This window comes from Agelaius tricolor, unplaced genomic scaffold (assembly GCF_023055355.1).
Source record: "Agelaius tricolor isolate 1412-34295 unplaced genomic scaffold, bAgeTri1.0.p SCAF_10, whole genome shotgun sequence".
NCBI classification, from domain to species: domain Eukaryota; kingdom Metazoa; phylum Chordata; class Aves; order Passeriformes; family Icteridae; genus Agelaius; species Agelaius tricolor.
Window position 1 is genome coordinate 18,195,084 of NW_027269270.1, and position 19,487 is coordinate 18,214,570.

At 37.4% G+C, this 19,487-nt stretch overlaps 1 protein-coding gene across 3 annotated transcripts in view; it reads left to right on the forward strand.

Annotated features, from left to right (window-relative positions):
* Positions 1 to 19,487, forward strand: part of GRB14 (growth factor receptor bound protein 14) — a 58,159-nt gene that overhangs the window by 17,092 nt on the left and 21,580 nt on the right. For all 3 annotated transcript variants that reach the window (XM_071435024.1, XM_071435023.1, XM_071435025.1), the window contains one exon: positions 15,997 to 16,153. In XM_071435024.1, the coding sequence (XP_071291125.1) occupies positions 15,997 to 16,153 (157 nt within the window). The remainder of the gene's footprint in view (positions 1 to 15,996; positions 16,154 to 19,487) is intronic.

The window sequence follows — 19,487 nt, forward strand, 5'->3', positions numbered from 1 at the left end:
TACACTTCTCAAAAATACTCCTTTAAAAATTGTGGTTTAACTTCTCAGCTCTCATTCTCTCAATCTTGTGGTTACCTTCCAGTCCTGTCTTCCTCCCCCTAACACCCCTTTAGAGCTCAGATCTTGAGTTGTCATAGTTATTTTATTTTTGTCTGGGTTTTGTTAATTGTATGTAAGGAGAGGAAGGTCTTTGTTCTTTCAGTGTGTAGTTGTGTTAGACTCCTGTGGTATGCACACAGCAGTACTTGGTGCTGTGTGGGAGGGGAGAGGTGTAACTTCACTCAATCTAGCATTCAGAAGGCTGGGAAACTCAGTTTTAACTGTAGTGTATATTTCAGAGGATTGATTTTTATTTTTTTTTTATGTTGAAAGATAATAATTCTCTGACAAAATACAAGTTTTTTGACAAATTCACAGTAAGATAATTTTCTGCACATTCTCTCTCATTTTTTTTCCATGCTGTTATCAAATTAGCTGCCAACAGTTATTGGCTTTACTGCTCTTTATCTATGCACTTTGTAAGCCCAAAATAAAATTAATGGAAGCAGTAGGAGGAAGCAGCATAGGGTGTTGCCTTAGGTAGGTAGATATTGGGTTGCACACTGTTTCAAAAAATTCTTGAAGGCATGTGTCCTCACTGAGGTCTCACTGTGTGCCAAATTTAATAGGCTTGTTAAAGCTTGTGATAGTTGTATCTAGGTATGTAGAATTCCTTCTGAAAGTATCTTTTCTGTCTACAGAAGGGGCTTTGTTATTTCTGTAGCGATGCCTTAATTTCTAGAACTAGAATACTGCATGAAGGGAAGGTGGGCAGGAAAGAGCCATGCTGGTGAGGGGTGGCTGACATATGTGCATGTGTAAATTTGTTTGTGTTTCTCATGGACATTAGAACCTTTGCCTTAAAGTGGTGTAATTTCTACTTTTTGTTGCACTTGAAGGACCTGGAAAAGTAGGATTTTAACATTAACACTGCATAGTCAAGAGAAACTTAAGTATTAGCTCATGAAATACTCTTTTAGTGTGTCAGTCATTACAAAGAATTATTTCTTAAATTCGTGGAATAGGTAATTGTGTAAGAAGTCTAGTTTAATCACAATACTACAAAAATTGCAAATCTTTATTTTCACATCTCACAAAAGGTAAAATTTTGCATTGTCAATGTGCTTAATCTGTTCTGCCAACTTCTTGAGCACTTAGGCTTTCTCATTTTCATTCAAAATGTCTAATATACTTTGTCCAAACTTATTTTATACTTTCTGTTTTGAAGTCTGATGTGAAGTACTTATCACAGTTGATGTGTTTTGTTCTTAAGTAATATATTTTTAACTAAAGCTACTGAGTCTTGTTTAGGTTTCAAGGGGTCTTGTAACACAGATGGGAAAATCACATGCTTAATGAACATGGGGAATTATGTATATTGAGTGCTATCACAACCAGATTTATAGTTTGTACTGACTAGACATATACTTAATCCAAGTCAGAGTAAATGATTTTATCTTTTGTATGAATAACTCCATACTCTTCTAAAAGTACTTAAAAAATTAGATTTGAAAGGTTATAATGCATTCAAGACACTGTTTTACAGTCAAAGACCAAGGATTTCTTCAATATAAACACAATTCTATTAGATTTGTTACATGGTAAGGAGAAGACTTAGGCACTTGATGTTGTATGCAAGGTGTATAAACAGAGACTTGCAGTTTTTTTCCACAACAGCTGTGAACTTCATAACACACTAGGTCAGATGATGTTCAAAAACATTGTATACACAGTCAATATGTATTGCAGATTAATAATTTCCAGCAATTCTTATAGAGATTGTATAGTGTCTTTTAGTTGAAAGAAATATGACAAAAGAAAGATGTGATTTTAGATTGCTCAGATCTAGGACTGGGCATGAAAATTTCAATGTATTCTTGCATCTTTATTCCATCTATTTTTCTGGCCCAAAATCACATGCTGCTTTAATCAATGCTTATCCCTCCCCCAAGGAAAAATGGTCACTTAAGCCAAATTGTACTGAGAATTAGTAATGTCTGTCTTCAAGGCTAAGAGCATGAAAGTAATTTTTCAGTTTTGCGTTTGGACCCCTGAGATGGAAAGGCCAGTGTGCTAATCCAGGAATTTTACATAAGGCACTTTAAGTGACATGATAATGGTGTCATTAAATGGATACCTTTTATACAATTACTGGATACAAACCAAGCATTCATGTATGAAACATCTCTTCATAAGGACAGTTTGAAAAATAGTAATTTAAAAATACAAAAACAATGCCAGTGCCCTTTTTGTCTTTCATACAGTAAGAGAAATAAAAGAAATACAATAATAAATAATATAATCCAAGACCAGGTTGGATTGGAGCTTTGAGCAATCTGGTCTAGTGGAAGGTCCCCATGGCAGGAGGACTGGAATTAGATGATCTTTAAAGTCTTTTCCAGCCCAAGCCTTTCTAGGATTCCTTGATTCTATAATACAGTAATAAAATGTTTCTATAATACAGTAATGTAAGGACAGCATCCTGCAAAGTTCTGAAGACAGCTGAGAGGTTTCTTGGAGATGGAGGGAGTGGGAGATGGACTTGAGTGGGCTTTAAAGGCTTTTAAAGGCTTAAGGAGCAGTGATCAGAAAAACTGTGGTGGTTGAGGTGAAATTTTTAAATTTAAAGTCTTTATTTAAATGGAATATTTCCTTTAATGAATTATTGAGGGGTTTGAGAGAAGATAATGGGGGTAATCACAGGTAAATCATTAGAATGGGTGTGACTGGAAATTCAGTACAGAATTATGTCTTAGACATAAATTACTAGGATAAAACATCACAATAGGCTACTTCTTTATCTGCAGTTTGTTACAAATTGAATAAAGGTTTTGAACCAGAAAAACAGAGCCTCCTCCAGGGAGGGTATTGCAGCACTCATCCCCTTTTTATGATGTAGGCCAAATAAATCTAGATCTGAAACTATTCTTGAAAAGAATTTTAGACCAATTTTTGCACTGAATATGTACTCCTTATACTCAAGCATGCACTTAAAGATGGATTCTGGTAAAGTCATCATATATTGGTTGACCAGTCATAGTTCCTGCTTTGACTAGCATGAAACCAGTAAAACTTCCTTCTGTTTTTATTGTGTGCAAAAATAATCCCACATGTATAAATGAACTCAAAATGGAACTAAATTTAGCAGTCCTTATGGTTCAGGTGCAGGCAGGGAAACAGAGTTTTTTTCTATCTTTTGGGATTCCAGTCTCTAAAAGCAATCAGATTTTAGAGTGTTTTGTACACAAAACCATCAGTGATCTTGAAATTTAAAATGTACAGCATTATGCTGCATAGTTGCCATGAAGGGTAGATAGAGATGTATATGTGTATGTGCCTATGAGAGGGTGAGTATTAAGTGCACTGAGCTTTTTAAAAGTCCTTTAAAATCTCAGTGGTTTAATGCACTTGGCCATTACTTGTCCTTTGTATAGTTTGACAGGGTTTAGTGGTACAATTAACGCTGCACTTTGTCTCCTCTCTGTCTTCAGTTCTTGAACGGATCTTTGATATGTTTTTTTCAGTTTCTTCTTGCTTTCTTTGAACATCTAACATTCTTCATACAGTAACCAAGGAAATTGGCAGTGTTTAGTGCCCTACTCTGATCATAATCCTCTTCTGTGGGCAGAAATCCTTTGGAAAAAACCCAGTTTTTTCATCAATTGAAGAAAGTGCTTGGCCATTTTCTAGCTCTAGTACTTTAGTCTCCTCTTGAATAAATTAGGCTTCAAGAAGTCAGGACTTGACCTTCAGACTGTGTTATCTGGCCTTGAAGTGTATCAAGAGCTACTGCTGAATAGCTATTTTTGCTCAAGTAAACCCCATACCGATTATGCTGCATTGCTGTATGTGAAGGGAGAAACTCAACAAACGGCACACAAGGTGTTGGTGTGAATCTTATGCAAAAGATCAAATTTCCCTTTCTTTTATGTCTGTTACATGTTACTTTCCACATGCATAAGCAAGTGCCTGAAAAATTAGAAATTTTCTTTACTTTTGATAAACTGAAGTTACATCACTGAATGCAAAGAAAACTCATCACATTGAACCAAGGAATTATTCATATTTAGACTTGCTTTCTTCCTCATTTTCATGCAGTTGCTATAGGCACTGCCCATGCCCCATTCTGCCTCACTCCTTGTTTTTCTGCCTGTTGGTCAGGAACAGAGGCAAGACCAGCCCAATAAAACAACAGCTGCCTTAAGGATCTAAAGAAGTTATGACCGTTTAATCATGTATTTGGTTTGCATGGCAATGTTTTGGTAACAGGGGGAGGGGAGCTGTACATGGGTGGCTTCTGTGGAAGCTTCTAGAAAGTTTCCTCTATGTCCAATAGAGGCAATGCTAGCTGGCTCCTAGGCTGACCCCATCATTAACAGTGGTAGTGCCTCTAGGATAACTTATTTAAGAATGAAAAAGGTTGTTGTGGAACTGGAACAGAAGAAAGAGAGAGAACACGTGAGAGGAACAGCCCTGCAGACACCATGGTCAGTGGAGGAGAGGGAGGAGGTGCTCCAGGCGCTGGAGCAGAGATTCCCCCACAGCTGGTGGTGCTGACATGGTCAGACATCTGTCCCCATGTGGGACCAGGGGGGTGTGCAGACCCACCTGCAGACCCTTGGAGGACCCAAGCCACAGCAGGTGAGTGCCCAAGGCAGGCTGAGACGGTGGAAAGCCCACAATGCACAGGCTGTGGCAGGATCTGTGGGAAGAGCCCATGCTGGAGCAGGTGCAGAGTGTGAGGAGTCCTCCCCCTGAGGAGGCAGGAGCAGCAGAGACAATCTGTGATGTACTGACTGCAACCTGTGTTCCTTGTCCTGCTGCACCACTGTCAGGGACGGGGTAGAGAAAATTGGGTGTGAAATTGAACTTGGGGAGACCGGAGGGGTAGGGAAATGTGTTAGAACATTAAGTTTTATTTGTGGTTTGATTGATAATAAAACTGGTCTCTCCTAGTTGAGTCTGTTTAGCCTGTGATGGTAATTAGTGAACGATGTCTCTCCATCCTTACCTTGACCCACAGGCTTTTTGCTATATTTTCTCTCCTCTGTCCAGCTGAAGAGGGAAGTGATAGAGTGGCTTTGGCGGGCACCAGGTGTCTAGACAATGTCAACCCACCACAGATCAAAATGCCTCAACTGATCCAATTCTGTGGTAACACTGGAAAGTTTAGCCCAGTTCCAGTCTGTCTAAGTCTCTTACATTAGTAGTGACTTTCTAAAATTTTTGTTTTGAAGTTGTCCATATTCAGTTGCTTTCAACCCTTTATTTATGTTTACATTATTTCAAGGCAACCAGTTTTTCACAGTTTAAAGTAGTTATATAAGAACAGATTTACTCTGCTGCAGTACAGTTTATAATGGGTGCCTTGGGAACGGTACAAAGCAAAGCGAGTCAAACTTGAAGTTGCACTTTCCAAGGATACACATCCACGTTCTTAACCCAGAGTTGTTAGGCTCTTGGCATGTATTGCATATTTCATCATAGTTCTCATATTTCATCTCCTTTTTCTGGCAGATCCAAATGGCTGTCTTGGACTGCTGACCAATATCTTCACCAAAACTCATGCTTGGGCATCAAAAACGATAATTTGGAGAGTCATCTTTGATTCCTTTCTTTCCCATGCTTTGCACATCCCTGTAGTTGCTGCTTCTTGCAACTGGTGTTTTTGCAGATACCTTTTTTGTTTGGCACCACTAAAATTCATATAAAGGACTGAGACCCGGGAAGAGGTGTTCAGTTTACACCCTTAATGCTTTTCCTTTATTTTCTACTGGAATCCTCTTTTTTTCCTCCCACTATTCTTTAGTGCATTGTGATTTCTTCACAGTCTTTTCATCACTCTTGTTGCCTATTGTATAATTTCTACTGACAACCTTTGCCCTAACATAGTGTTGTGCTTTTTTTTAAGGCCAGTTGGATTGCTTTTCTGAGCTAGTCAATCCTGTTCTCCAAGAGGTTAGCAATTAAATGATATCTAGACCGAATAGCAATTGGAGCCCTCAGCTTTTCTTGTATTGGCCCAAAAGCCAGGCTTCAATAGCTCATCATACCCATCAGCTGCATATGCAAGTCCTCAATGTTGTTATTTTTCCTTTGGTCCTGTTGATTGTCACTTGTTGGATTGGTGTCTGTCACCATCTTTTTGGGTATCTGTTTGACAAGACTTGTAGGATGATCATACAGAAATAAAATGCATATATTTATGGTAATATGAACATGGCTTGTGTGTGGGCAAGCGAAGCAGCAGCCAGACAACCTAGCAGACCTCTGATGTAGGGTATCACAACAAGCGTAGAGATGGGAAATGTGCTGCTGGCTTCTGTTTTCCTGTGGGACTGAAGACTGCTCAGTCTATGTATCTCATTTTCATTTTAGAACAAATGATTAGAGGTAAACATAATCAAAATAGACTAAATTTCTGAAATTATCACCCCCTTTTAACTACATCACCTACTTATTTATCTTCCTTTTCATTTGGTTCCCTTCTTTTAGTCTGCTGCACATGGTGACTATTACACTTTTGCCAACAGTCACAGGAGCTGGTTTCCATGCCCAGATGCCCTTTGTCTTTTTTTCTGTTCCTTTATGGGTTTGAATTTGCCAACAAAGCCTGCTGACAAATCTGTAATAACACAATAGTGTATAGTTGAAGGTTTTACATGGTTTGAGTAGACTTCCTACATTTACTGCAGGATTTACTCTTTATTTGGATTTTATGCTTTGGCCAGAGGGAACAATGCTATGTGAATAAAAAAAATGTTCAGAAGTGCTGAGAAATAAAATTTTCTGTCAGAATACCTATCCTACAACAGTTAAACTTTGCTCTTACATTCCACTGATGGCTAGAAACAGATACCCAGAGATGACAGTACTGGACTGATGACAGTACTGACCCAGCAAAGCAAGTTTTTTTGTCATATACCAAGTGGCAAAGTATTTCAGCATTGTAAAGCAACCATTTATTACAGTAGGTTACTCTACATGGCCTTTGTCATATTTGCTCTGGACATTCCTTGTACCACTTCAGAAATACAGAGAAAATTTTCAAACTGTATCTTTAGCTAAAAATCTAAACTTTGCTTTGTCTTGGAGTCTACATGATTTTCTCCTCTATATATTCTATATATTCAGGGGAATACACAGCTGATATAGTTGATGATAAAGGCATTCTTCTCTTTTAAACTGTGTTACAGTTCAAGCCAAAGCTTCTGTTTAAAATGGCCAAAGTGAAGGAGAGTTTTAAGAAAAAAATCTGTTCTCCTTTTTTTTTTCTTATTTAAAAGATCTATTTCAGGACTGCTGCAAAGGAAATAGGAAGCTAATTGGTCTCTTAACAGTGTTATTCAGAGACTTGGTCTTTCTCAGCTTTGCAAGAGGTCTGCTCTACTGAGAAACCAGCAACATGGTGTGAAAAACCTGGTAGAAACAATAGGTACTTCTTTTTATAGCTGGTATCTCTTCAGAAACATAGACTGCAGCCAGAACGCGGCAGTAACAGATTTGCTTTCTCTTGTGCTGGAACACAGCATTCTATTTATCTCTGACAAGCGAAGGATATGTTGGACAAACTGCACTATTAAATACAGAAAGCCTCATTTAAATAATGTTAGTGCCTTGACATAAATAGGGACAAGCTATACAAACATGAGGCTGATAACATTTTGCCCTCATCTTCGTTGTACACAGAATACAAAAAACAGAAGTATATTTTAGTGGCTTAGTATTTAAATTTCTTTCTTCCTCTGTCTTCAGACATGACTCATTTTCTGTTCATTTTCTTTTTGACAAACTTTTTTTTAAAAAATGAAATACTAAAGTGCCTTCTTAAGTCAGATTCTTTGAATTCTCCAGTATGATTGTTCCATCCCTCTTTTTAAGTCCAGTTAGTCTAACTGGATGTTTTCCATCTGTCTATGCTAAGTGCATTCTATTTATTGCTTTTGTATGTAGTAAAATGTAAACCTGCATATTACTATTAAATATATAGAATCTATTTAAAGCTAGGAGTTTGCAGGCAGTGTGGAAACAAAGGACTGAAGATAGTAATACCATAAGTTTACTAGTAAGGCTAATACGCTGATCAGCTCCACTAAATTAACTTTTCATGAAGAAAAGTTCATGTGAATGTACACTTTTATTAACCTGAATAATCAAGTTTGGTCTGAATATTAATCTCTTTCAGTCAAAAAAAAAGATTTTTGAACCTTTATCAGAAAGGGCTTGTTTTGAGGGTAAAAACTCTTAGCTATTACCAAGGGGATTTTTGTACCTTGCTGGTTTTTTTAGCAATCTTCTGTGGATTTCATGAGAAATAATAAGGAAGATCTGAATGAAAATAATGGGTCATAAAGCATGTACATTTAGCCAAAACAACTGGGCTCTGTTAGGAGGACTGTATGAGCTGAACTCTATGAAGGAGCATTGTGATTCCAAGACCAAGTGGTGATGCTTGGCATAAGGGAGAATAACCTGTGTACATTTACGCAGTGGTTGGATTACGTTATGGTCTCAGCTGAGTTTTCAAATTACTTTCCCTTGTATATAGAATTTTACCCAAGTTTCATGGAAATTTAACCATTAATTAATTTATTTTTAGTGGCTCGGAAGGTGTAAAACTCTCTTGCCTTCCTGATCATCCATGTATTGTGTTTAGATTAATTGAAAAGCCATGCATACTGTGCACTGGAGATGAGAGGGAACCTTTGCTGGATTGGCTGTCTTTGAGTGGTAGTCTTAAGAGGACAGGAATAGGGAGCCATTTACCTTTCCCTGCACCGAGAAGTTTTGCAAATAGCCTTGTGTCAGGGGTTAATGTATAAAGTTAGCATTAATAATATTTTAATGAAAAATAACTAAGATTTATTTTTATTGTGGCTAGTAAAACATGGTTCTTCCATTCTGATTTAGAGGGTTAATATGAGTAAGAGCCTGAAATTACTTGACTATAGATGGCTATTCTAAAAATGAACTGTGTATTCCAAGTTTACCTTTATTCTGTTGTCTATTTTTTCATAATTGTTTAATTTTCAGCTCTTTTTTTTGAAGGACCTGGGAAAAGTTATTGATACCAGTCAGTGTAAACTGCATTACCCCACTGAGATTTTTCAGAATTATGATGGTTACTCTAAATCACTTCAGGAATTGCAATGAACAAAATGGAAAAAAGTTTTCGTAAATGTAAGAGTAGGTTTCCTTCCAGGCAGAGACAGATTTAGGTAATGATTCTTTCTTAGCTGCCTGGTGGTAGGCACTGGTGACTCACAAATTTGCAAAGCGATACCCAAAGTTAATCTGCTGCAGTAGCCCTTGGGCTTTTCCACTTTTTCAGGTCTGAGCAGAACTTTATACTCAGTGCAAGCAGATGAAGTGATAGATGGAGCCTAAGCCTCCCTTTGCACTGGTGCTAGGATAAGCTGAGGTTTGCAATTCAAATGCTAGACTGTATAACCTCCTGTTAACTATTTGCCTTTTTATTTCCAGTTTATTTCCATTTTAAACAGACAATTTTATTTCACCTATAAAGACTAGATCTGGGAACCTGTTCCATACTTATTGTGAATAATTAATGCAGATAAATGATTTAGCTTTTCTGTGGTGTGTTTATCTTGTATAAGTGCTCCTTCAACAGCTTAATCATTTGGTGAGTCTGCTGATTTTCTTTAATTTCTGATGTTCCATGGAAGTGTATTATTTGAAATTTTTGCTGATAATATTTAAATTTCCTCACAACTTTCTAGTTATTTACACACATCTTAATAGTTGTATTTGAAGTATCTTTCACTGGCTTTGTTTGGAATCTCCATAGTTTGAAAAAAAATTTGGTAAGGTAGATTAACTTGGGACTCCCAATTTAAACAAATTGTTTGATCTACCCCTACCTTTCCTTATAAATAATGTGCATTCTTTTTAAGGAGTTTATTGTGGGTTTTACTTCTGTAGATCTCTTTGTATTTCTCACTCCTGATTTGGTCCTTTGTGGTAATGGCTGTTGATGGTGATAGATCTTTCACTTTTAATCTATTTATTACTGCCATTCCTACTTACAGGATGTTAAACTTCACAGTGTTGCTGTTGCTATTTAATTCTTCAATTATTGTAATTTTTTGGGCCAAGTGTCATTTAATTATCATATAGTTTACAAGACTCTCACTTTCTGCTCTAAAAGTAGTTGTATTATGAGTTAATTTTCCAACACGTGAACGTGGCTTTTTCTAGACTTTGCCTTTTTGTTCAGTTTTATGCAGGGAAATGAACTCTTCTGTAACTATTTTATTACTATCTTTAACTACATTTTGTTTCTGTTGACCAATATTGTTAAATTGAATACATCAAATTCAGGATTAAGTAATGATATTTGTATTTTAGCTTCCCTGTTGTGTCTTTCAAACTCTTCAGTTTTACTGATGTTGTCTTTGCCATGATTGCAAGTCATATTGTCCTCATTCTGCCATTTTTTCCAGTATCATGATGTGATTGTCATAACCTTTGTTTGAAAGAACTTCGCTGGTATATTTTTACGCATAGCCTATTACAATTTGGAGATCTGCATAATTTAACCTCCCTTTTTATAATACAACATACTTACACATCTAAAGCAGCAGTCAAGTGAGGAGGTATAAGTCCTCTACCAATCTTAATGAGTTCAGTCTGTTACCTTGCTGTACAGAAACAGATTTCACTTCCCCTGCCTCATGTTGTTTAAAGCAAAACTGAGGCACTAATGCTGACTTGCCCAAAGTCAGGTGGCAAGTATGTCTTTCCAAAGTAAGAATTGGACCTTTTTGCCTGTACGTAATAGAAAGTATTTTTTGTTACTTCTTTGCATTGCTATTCAGTTTCTATTTTTGGTGTAATTTTCTAATTCCTGGGATGGTCATGGGTGGTTGGATTAGGCAGGGCGTGGAGTTTGTACCAGGAGTCTAAAGTAGGGGAGTGGCTCTGTGGTCTGCATCATACAGACAGTTGCCATAGTGCCATAGTAAATACATTGCCACAGAAGAACATTACAGAACATAAGTAGAAATTGTTTTAACTGATAAAATAGGCATATTTTTAACATGAAATTTAACAAGTTTCTAAATACTTTCTAGAAGAATATTTAGGTCTAAAAAATTTTATGTTTTGAGGCAAGAAATTTTTTTAATTGCTAGAGAAACTGACCTTGTCCGTCATCTTACATTGGAATAAAGGCTGGAAATTAACCTTAGTTTTGCTCTTTGAAATGTCATTTTTAAAAAAAGTTAAATTATGGAAAAAGTATGAGGTCCTTCTAGGTTGTGGAAGGAGAGGTAGACCAATTTTCCTAGACTTTGCTCTTCCTTCTTTGCACTTTGGTTTCATTTCAAGACAGAAAATAGGAGCTGTGTTCCTTCTGCCTCTTGAAGCTATACTGTGTTCCAAATGAGAAGTCGAGATGTGTACAATTAGACATTGTATGCACCTTGTTTTAATGACAGATGTAAATTTCTGGAAACTGCTTGAATCCTTTTGGCCTGGAAATCTTCCCTTTGGAGGAAATATTGGAAGCTGACATTTTATCTTGCATTCACAGCTGATAAAGAACACAGTAAACTTTACTAACATGCTATTTGTTTCTAACAACAGTTGTGACTTAACTTCTTAAATATTTTTATGAATGCAGAATTTTGCTGACTCATACTAAACCAAGACAGACTGTTGCTAGAAGTCATAAACCAGTTCAAAATGCTAGAAGTTTCCAAGCGCTTCCATTGTAGTTAAAATACACTCCAAATTCCTCTACCCTTTGCCAATATCAATAAGCAAAAAATTTTGTCTAGCAGGCAGAAGGGTTGGGAGTTGGAGAACAAATGCTGCAGGCAAAAAGCCTGATTGTTAAACTATAGAGAGGGGTTAGCAGAGTATCAGGCCAGCATTTCAGGAGAAGTGTGACACCCTGGGAGTGTAAGAATTTTCAAAGCCTGGTTTTGCATACAATAATTCTGCATTTAACAAAAATGTGACAGAAATGATAATGTAATTACAAAAATGTGCAGTGTTTTATTTGGGGGAAAGGGGGGAATAATTTTAGAAATCATAAGCTAAATTTAGGGGCTTTTATCTTTATAAATAAACGTGGCCCTTTTTTTTTTTTTTTTTAAAGATGCTGATTACCCACTGTGTCAATGGCTAAACAGAAGCATTAAGAATCATATAAATGTCAGGTCATATTGGTGTAGGCGCCTAAATATGGAATCTGTGTGGTATTGGTTCTTTTTCTGTGGGTTTCTACCTGGCTTTTTTCACACATTAGGACTTTGGTTTGAAATTTTAAATTCCTCAGTGCAGGGCATATGTTTGTGCTGTTTCTGCAGATTGGAACTTCCGAAACAGATGGCATGAAGATTCTGAAGAATCAGACTTGGACACCCTCTCTTAAAAGTCTATGAACACTTAATTTAATTATTGTAGTGGAGATGACGGTTGAGTGGGGAAGAAGACTCGGGGGAGTAGAGTCCAGCTTTGCTTCTCTTGCTCCTCCCTCCTCCCACATTGCTTACCTTATGTGCTCTTTTACTTATTCTTTTATAAAATTGCTGATTTTTTGCTTCTTCTGGTTACTTTTTCATGTAAAAACAAGGGTCTTCTTTCTATTTTCCTTTGTTAAATATTTGATTGTATTTTTCACCATTTATTTTACATTTTGAGTTCATTTGATTAGTGAAATATGAAAAATAATATATTTCATTTTGAAGCAACATTTCTTATAATAATAATTTTTGGAGGGATAAAGATGCATTGCACATAATTCTGGGGTCTTGGCTGATTTTTAATATATTGAAAATCTGAAAGAGAACATGTAGGAATGCTGTACCTCCTTGCCTGCTCCCATAGGCAGTGAAAATGATTAATGCTTGTCATGCTGAACTTGGTGTTTTCCTCTTATAGGAAAATCTTGGAGCTGCTTATTTCTTACTTCCAGTGACTTAAATATAAGCTATTGAGGTGTTTCTTTTTCTAGCCTTGGGAAGAACTAAAATCTCCTTGTATTTATAAACTAGACCGGAAAGAAGATTTCAGTGCTGCTGAGACAAGTTTTTCTGCCTAGTAATAGGTATAGTCAAGGGAAGTGAAACAGCTTGCTTTGGAGCAAAGTTTGAGAATGTAGGGTATGAAAACTGTAATGAGAGCTTGGTCTCAATTAGCAGCTCTTTTCTTGTGTGCTACTTCTCAGACAAATTTTTCAGGGAAAAAAAAATGGAAAAAAGTGGAGATGACTGGCCAGTCAAATACATGGTGAGAGCCACTAGTAAAAGTAGAGGTATCACTCAAGCTTGCTCATTTCTGTAGGAAGTCAGCATAGCTGCATCTTTAGCATAACTCTGCCACCCTTTAATTCTCAGAGCATTTTCTACTTCTAGGAAGAGAAGTATTGCAACATATTTCCAAGGAAAAATGGGATTTTGAATTTATCCTTTTTCATCTGATCCACTCCTCTTGGAATAAGTACATTCCTAGCAATCTTACAGGAGACTTTGCTTCAAACACAACACCAAGTACATACTGAGCAACTTCTAATTAAAAAAACCGCTCAAAGATCACTCTAAGTGATGAGATTTACACCAATTTGTTAAGCAAAATGTGTGACAGAAGTTGATGAGTATCTATTAGGTGACTCTTGTCTCCTGCTGCATCTGAATCCCTTGCAAGGAAGAGAAAAAGGTCACAGCATTTGTGTTTTGTAAGGTACCCCATCGTAGCTGTGAACTGGGGTGATCTCTTCTCCTAGACTTGAGCAGGATTTATTTCCCTATACTGAGAAAACTGACTGAGAATACTCACAGAGAATATAAACTGGGTTTTTTCTCATTGTTTTTTTTGTTGTGTTGTTTTGTTTTGCTTTAGCTGAGCTCCAATAGTCCAAGGCCACTTCCAAGGCTTCCCACTCCCTGAGCTGAATGGCCACAGGCAGCTCATTATCATGACTTGTGTTGCTGTCTCCAGCATTTTAAAAACTCTTTTTCTGTTTCTCTAGCAATAAGAGTGAAGTCATCTGCACTGCGACTCTTAACCCTTTTAAAAAGAATTTCTGTTAAAATATCCGTCAAGAGCCTCAGCATGGGCTGTACGTGCTCTTGCTGTAAAATAAGCATATCACTGAACTTGATGAGTGCCTGGGGAAAACTGCAGTTGCTGCTCTGTGCCATAGAGTCCCTAGCCAGCATGCTCACATGGATTCCCACCCTGGCTTTATTGCAAGAATATTGGGAAACAGAATAGAATATTTCAGCTGGAAGGGACTTAAAACAATTGTCAATACTTGGAAAGTTACTTCAATTCTTACCTTTGCTTTCATCTTCTCCACTGTCTCTCTCCTTTCTGGCATTTCAGCCTGTAAAATCCTTTAGGTTCAGCCTGACATAGACTTGCTGGACAGACTAATGAAGCTGTCTGTGACCTTCAATGCTGCCCACAGTAGGACCTATTTTAAGGTGATGGGATGCTGTTTCCTCTGGTCACCCCTACAGCCCTCCATCCCATTCACAGTGCACCCTGCCAGACACATCTTTTGATTTCATCTTTGAATCATTGTAAATATTGCAGGAATTTAAATAATTCATGTTGGTTTATCCTGAATGGCCAAACATAATTTCTGTGTGACTGGAGTAGGACTTTGTGTGTGTGGAGCCAGGCTCTGCTGCAAGCAGGCTGCATTGGTGCTGGTCTCTCCTGCTTAGCAGTGGGAACACTGCCAAAGCATAGATGTCTTACAAAACCAACCACAGCCATCCCCCATGGCTGCTTTGGCAGTATTAAATTCAGTAGCAATGTGGTCTTTTTGCCTTTTGGATTAAATGGAAATACTGGGCTTAGGCCTGTGGAAACATTGGATCTTCTTTCTCTGAAGACTTCTATTTCCCTTGAGAGCCTCAGCTTTGAGGTGGTTGATTCATATGTAGGGAGAGGTTTTTCAGCACTTTAGGAGCATGAATTTAATGTTTGCCATATCCTGAAGATTGGTGTTGTGGCAAGGGTGGCTGAATATTGTATGGGACTCTTGACCTGTCAACATTGATTAGGTGCAATATTAACCAACCACTGTTGGTGGGAAGATGCAGGTGGTAGGAGATACAGTTGGAGTTTCCTGCTCACTTTCCTACCAACTTCAGCACAAACCAGAGAGGGAGCTGCCTTGACAAGTTAGGGCACAGTACATTGCTGCTTGTTTATTAGATGCTTGAAATGAGCGTGTATTCGGTAAGGCAGCTGTTAGGGATGACTGACAGTAACAGGCTTGTTTGTCTTTAAAGTGAGAACTTGTATCTTGCTGTTTAATGAGGGATTTACAATGGTATTTAGGTTTTGTGCATAAATTTCAGGAGAGTTTTGTCTTGCTTTCTCATGAATATGGATACATTCAATAAACTGAGAGGAGTATTTTGTCAGTTAAAAGCATCTTGGGCACCCTTTAAACTGAGGATGTGTGTGCAAGAATTCCAGTTCTTGTTTGTCAAAATTTGAAGCCACTCTGTAACATCTCCTGTTTTACTCTCTACAGAACTGTGAGCCTCTTGAGTCTGATTGCCATTCTCTGAACTAACTCCTTTATCAAATCTTTTCTACAGTTCTGCAGTCGGAGAATTCTTGAATTTCACTGTTTATGCTGTGTGGTTTCTTTTTCAGCTTAATAAGAATGTACAGTTTCACTGCATTTATTTATCTCTCCATTAATGATTTTTTTAAGCTAATGTACCAATCTGGCCAGTGTCCTGTGGCAAGGGATATCCTGGGGCCAAATTTAGTCGTGGAATATTCTTTGCTTGGCTGTTTTGTTCTCAATGATGCCATTGCACTAAAGAGGAGTGGCTGCCTTTCATGTTGCACTCTGTGTGTGTGGGTTCTTGTCTCAGTCATGAAGCTGAGAGAGCAACATACATGGAGTAACTGAAGCAAAGATTAAACTTACGGATATTTTAGAGTTTTTATTTATTGCAGGTAATCAAAGTGTATAGTGAAGATGATACTAGCAGAGCTTTGGAGGTACCGAGTGATATAACAGCCAGGGATGTGTGTCAGCTCTTGATATTGAAGAACCACTATGTTGATGACCACAGCTGGACTCTCTTTGAACAACTTACCCACACAGGTTTAGGTAAGATTAATAATATATAATGAAATGATGGTAAAAAAGGTGTCTGGTTTTCATTTTCACATGGAAGTACAATTCTAATAGAAAGGCTTGGAAGCAAAATGATGGGAAGTTTCTTCTGAATTTTTTATTTTTGAAAGCATAGGTATAAGCTAGATTTTTTTTCATGGTACATTTGCTTCACACTGCTTGATCTGCCTCTGTAAGAATGATTTGGAAGACAGTAACAGTTAAAGTTCTCACTGAAAATTCTTCCTTGTTTTTATCTGGCAGCTCTTTCTCTCTTATGGGTGGTATTTCCTGCTTATCTCTAGAAAGACTTGGGTTATTTTTGTCAGAAATAAAATCCTATTTGTTCCTAACACACCTGAGTGAAATATCTGACATCTGGGACTGAAAGAGGTTACACAGTGCTATTTTATCTTTACTATAGGATTTGGTTTTCAGAAATAATATCAGAGTGGGCTGTCAGTATTTTCCTTCACTGCATTCACTTTGGCTAGATTTATGGTGAGCTCTGGGACAGCGCTACTTTAAAAGGAAAACAAAACCATTCCTCCAAACTTCCACTTAGGACCAGTGAGCTGCATTGAGGCAATGCTATGTGTAGTACTTTAAGTTGCTGGTAACAAGATGTTCTGAAATTCTTTCACTTTTTCAGTGTTCCTCTAGTGTAGTAAAACTTCTCTTTTTCTATTATACAGTTCAAAATGTGTAATCTGTGGTTTCAAAATAGAACATCTGATCTCTCTTCCTTTTTGAAGTGTATAGGTGTACTTTTGCAGTATAAAAAACATAAGGCAAATTAATTTCAGGGAGAAAGGGGATGTTTGCAGAGATGTAAAAAATGCAGAATACAGGAAAGACTTTCCTTAGCAAGAGAGGAGTTTAGAAGCCCACTGCTGGAAAGTAATAGAACTGAATCTCAAGTTAGACAATCTTACTTGCTTTTACAGCACGGTGTTTCAGTACTGTGTTGTGTATGCTTTTGATAGGAAATTATGTTAGAAAAAATCTACTAGAGGACAAATGCCAAAGAAATATGGTTATAATTTCACATCACTCAAAATTTCCATATTATTCTTGAACTTTGGCACTGTACTAGAGCTAAAAAAGGTAGTACTTCTGCAACTTCAAGGGCAGTTCCATCTGCTAGTGCAAAGTGTGGCTTGAAAAAGAGGATGTTCTGGATGCCTTCCTGCATTCTAAAATATATAGAAAACTCCATGGAGTTCTTAATTCTCAAAAGAGACTGTGCTGGTACCTGGTAACCCCAGTGCTGTTGATTTAAAAAAATGTACACAGCAGGAACAAAAATCAAACACCCCCACATTCTCCCTGACCACTCTCTCCTTCCCCCCCAGATATTTAAATATGGCTGAAAACTATTCTTAGAGTCCCTTTCTTCCTCTGGATGTATCTAGGGAATCCAGCCTTGTGCATTTATTGAAAATAAACTTGACTGTGCATCTCTGACTCAATTATGTTTATCAGCTGTATTTTAAGGATGAACTACAAAAGCTAAAACTATTTTCTGCCCTTTTATACTCCTTTATCCTGTGAAGGCAGACACAAACATTTTTCAAATTTCTTTTCTTGCTTTGTAAAATTTCAAAGATATTTGTAACCTTTTGCACTGAATGTATCAGCTGTGAGATGCTTCCAACTCAGAGGAAGGTCAGAGTTAAATCTGGGTCGAGGTTGAAAATGACTGCTATAGAAGAAGAGGTAGCAAAATGGCTTTAGAAAACAGTGCTATATAAACAGCAGAAGTGTTTTCTGTTTCCTGTAGTGTAGCTGGTGTTCAAGTAGTGTCGTAACTATTGAAGAAGATGGCTTTGAGAACCATGCCAGAACAATAGTGGCACTGTTTCTCCAGCTTTCTGTATTTGCACAGTACACTTTTTGACAAGTAGTGTGTTTTCTTCAATCTGGAGAATTTCTTGAAAGATTTCAATATCAAATAATTAGTGAAATTGATTTTCCTAATATTATGATATTCTCGAAATTGCTGAAGACCTTCATTCACCATGCAGTCTTATAATTACTCAGCTGCTTTCAGTGTAGTTCTAGAAAAAGGTGAATGCTTAATTTTAAAAGTAAAATAGTTTCCTAGATGATGAGGTTGGCAATTCAACATTACTGGCCAAGGAAAGGAACAATTTGAGATATCCCCTCTGTATTTTTAGAGTACTGAACAATAATGGAGTTATTTTAACAATGCTGGTTTAGATTCGGTTTTGTTAGAAAGAGTTAACGTATTCATCTTGACTTGCTTTAAGTATATTCTTAAGCACTGGAAGAGTAGGTTGAACAAATACTTTTCAAATGATGAGTTAGTTTAGGATTGTTTTCTGTTTGTCACTACTGTATGTTTTACCCATGTAAATTTGGAAAGTCTTTTTCATCTCATAAGTTAGGGGAATTGGTGTTGAAAGGAGAAGTGCTGTGGGCAAATGTGTGTGTCTGTGTAAATTTCAGGATTACGTGGATTAATAATTCATCCATCAATTAGTGAACATTTTCTTTAAAATCTAACAGCTGTCTGAATACTCCTGAATTAGATATAATTGCATGAATCTTAGTGAGCTGAGCACAATGTTCTACTTTTAATCAAGACAGACATTAATTACATTGCTGGATTGTGCCTTCATTGCTGTGTGGAGGTATCTGCTGAGAAAGTTTAAAAAGGAAAAAATCCCAACAAAACTCCCACCTAGAGCAAAGCATAAACCCACGGTCTCTATATTTCACTTTTCACAAACATATGTGCCCTTGGGTGCAGAGCTCTATTGTTGAACACCAAGGATGGTTGTGCCCTCACTGCTGCTGCCTTGGCAGCCAGGAAGCTCAGCTTTCTTCCCTACCTCCCAGGTTTTGCAGTAGTAGGGGTTCTATTTTGAATATCTGAAGTTCAGCAATTCCTGCAGCTCTATAAATCAATATATTTCAGAACTGTGTCTTTCTGGTATGTGTTCTTTTAACTTGAATGGTTTTCACAATGTCTAAGATCATTGAAAGCAGCTGAAGTGTGCCTAAATTTGGATGACGCCATGTCATCCCTACCAACAAGTACCTTGGTGCTGAGTCCCATACTTCTACTGCAGTTCCCCTGAGCAGGGCAGGCTCTGAAAACAGAACAGTTTTCCATAAGTGCTCTCCTTTGTAAGGGAAGTACTATCTTCATCCAGAAATTTTTCCTTGTATACTGAGAAATTTTTCTGCTGGCTGAAAACAGTTTTCTGTTTGCTTCTGCAGCTGAACACATTTTCTAGGGCTCCTCTTTGAGTAGAGGGCAGTGCCTTGGCCAGGCACATCAGTATCTTTCAGTCTCATT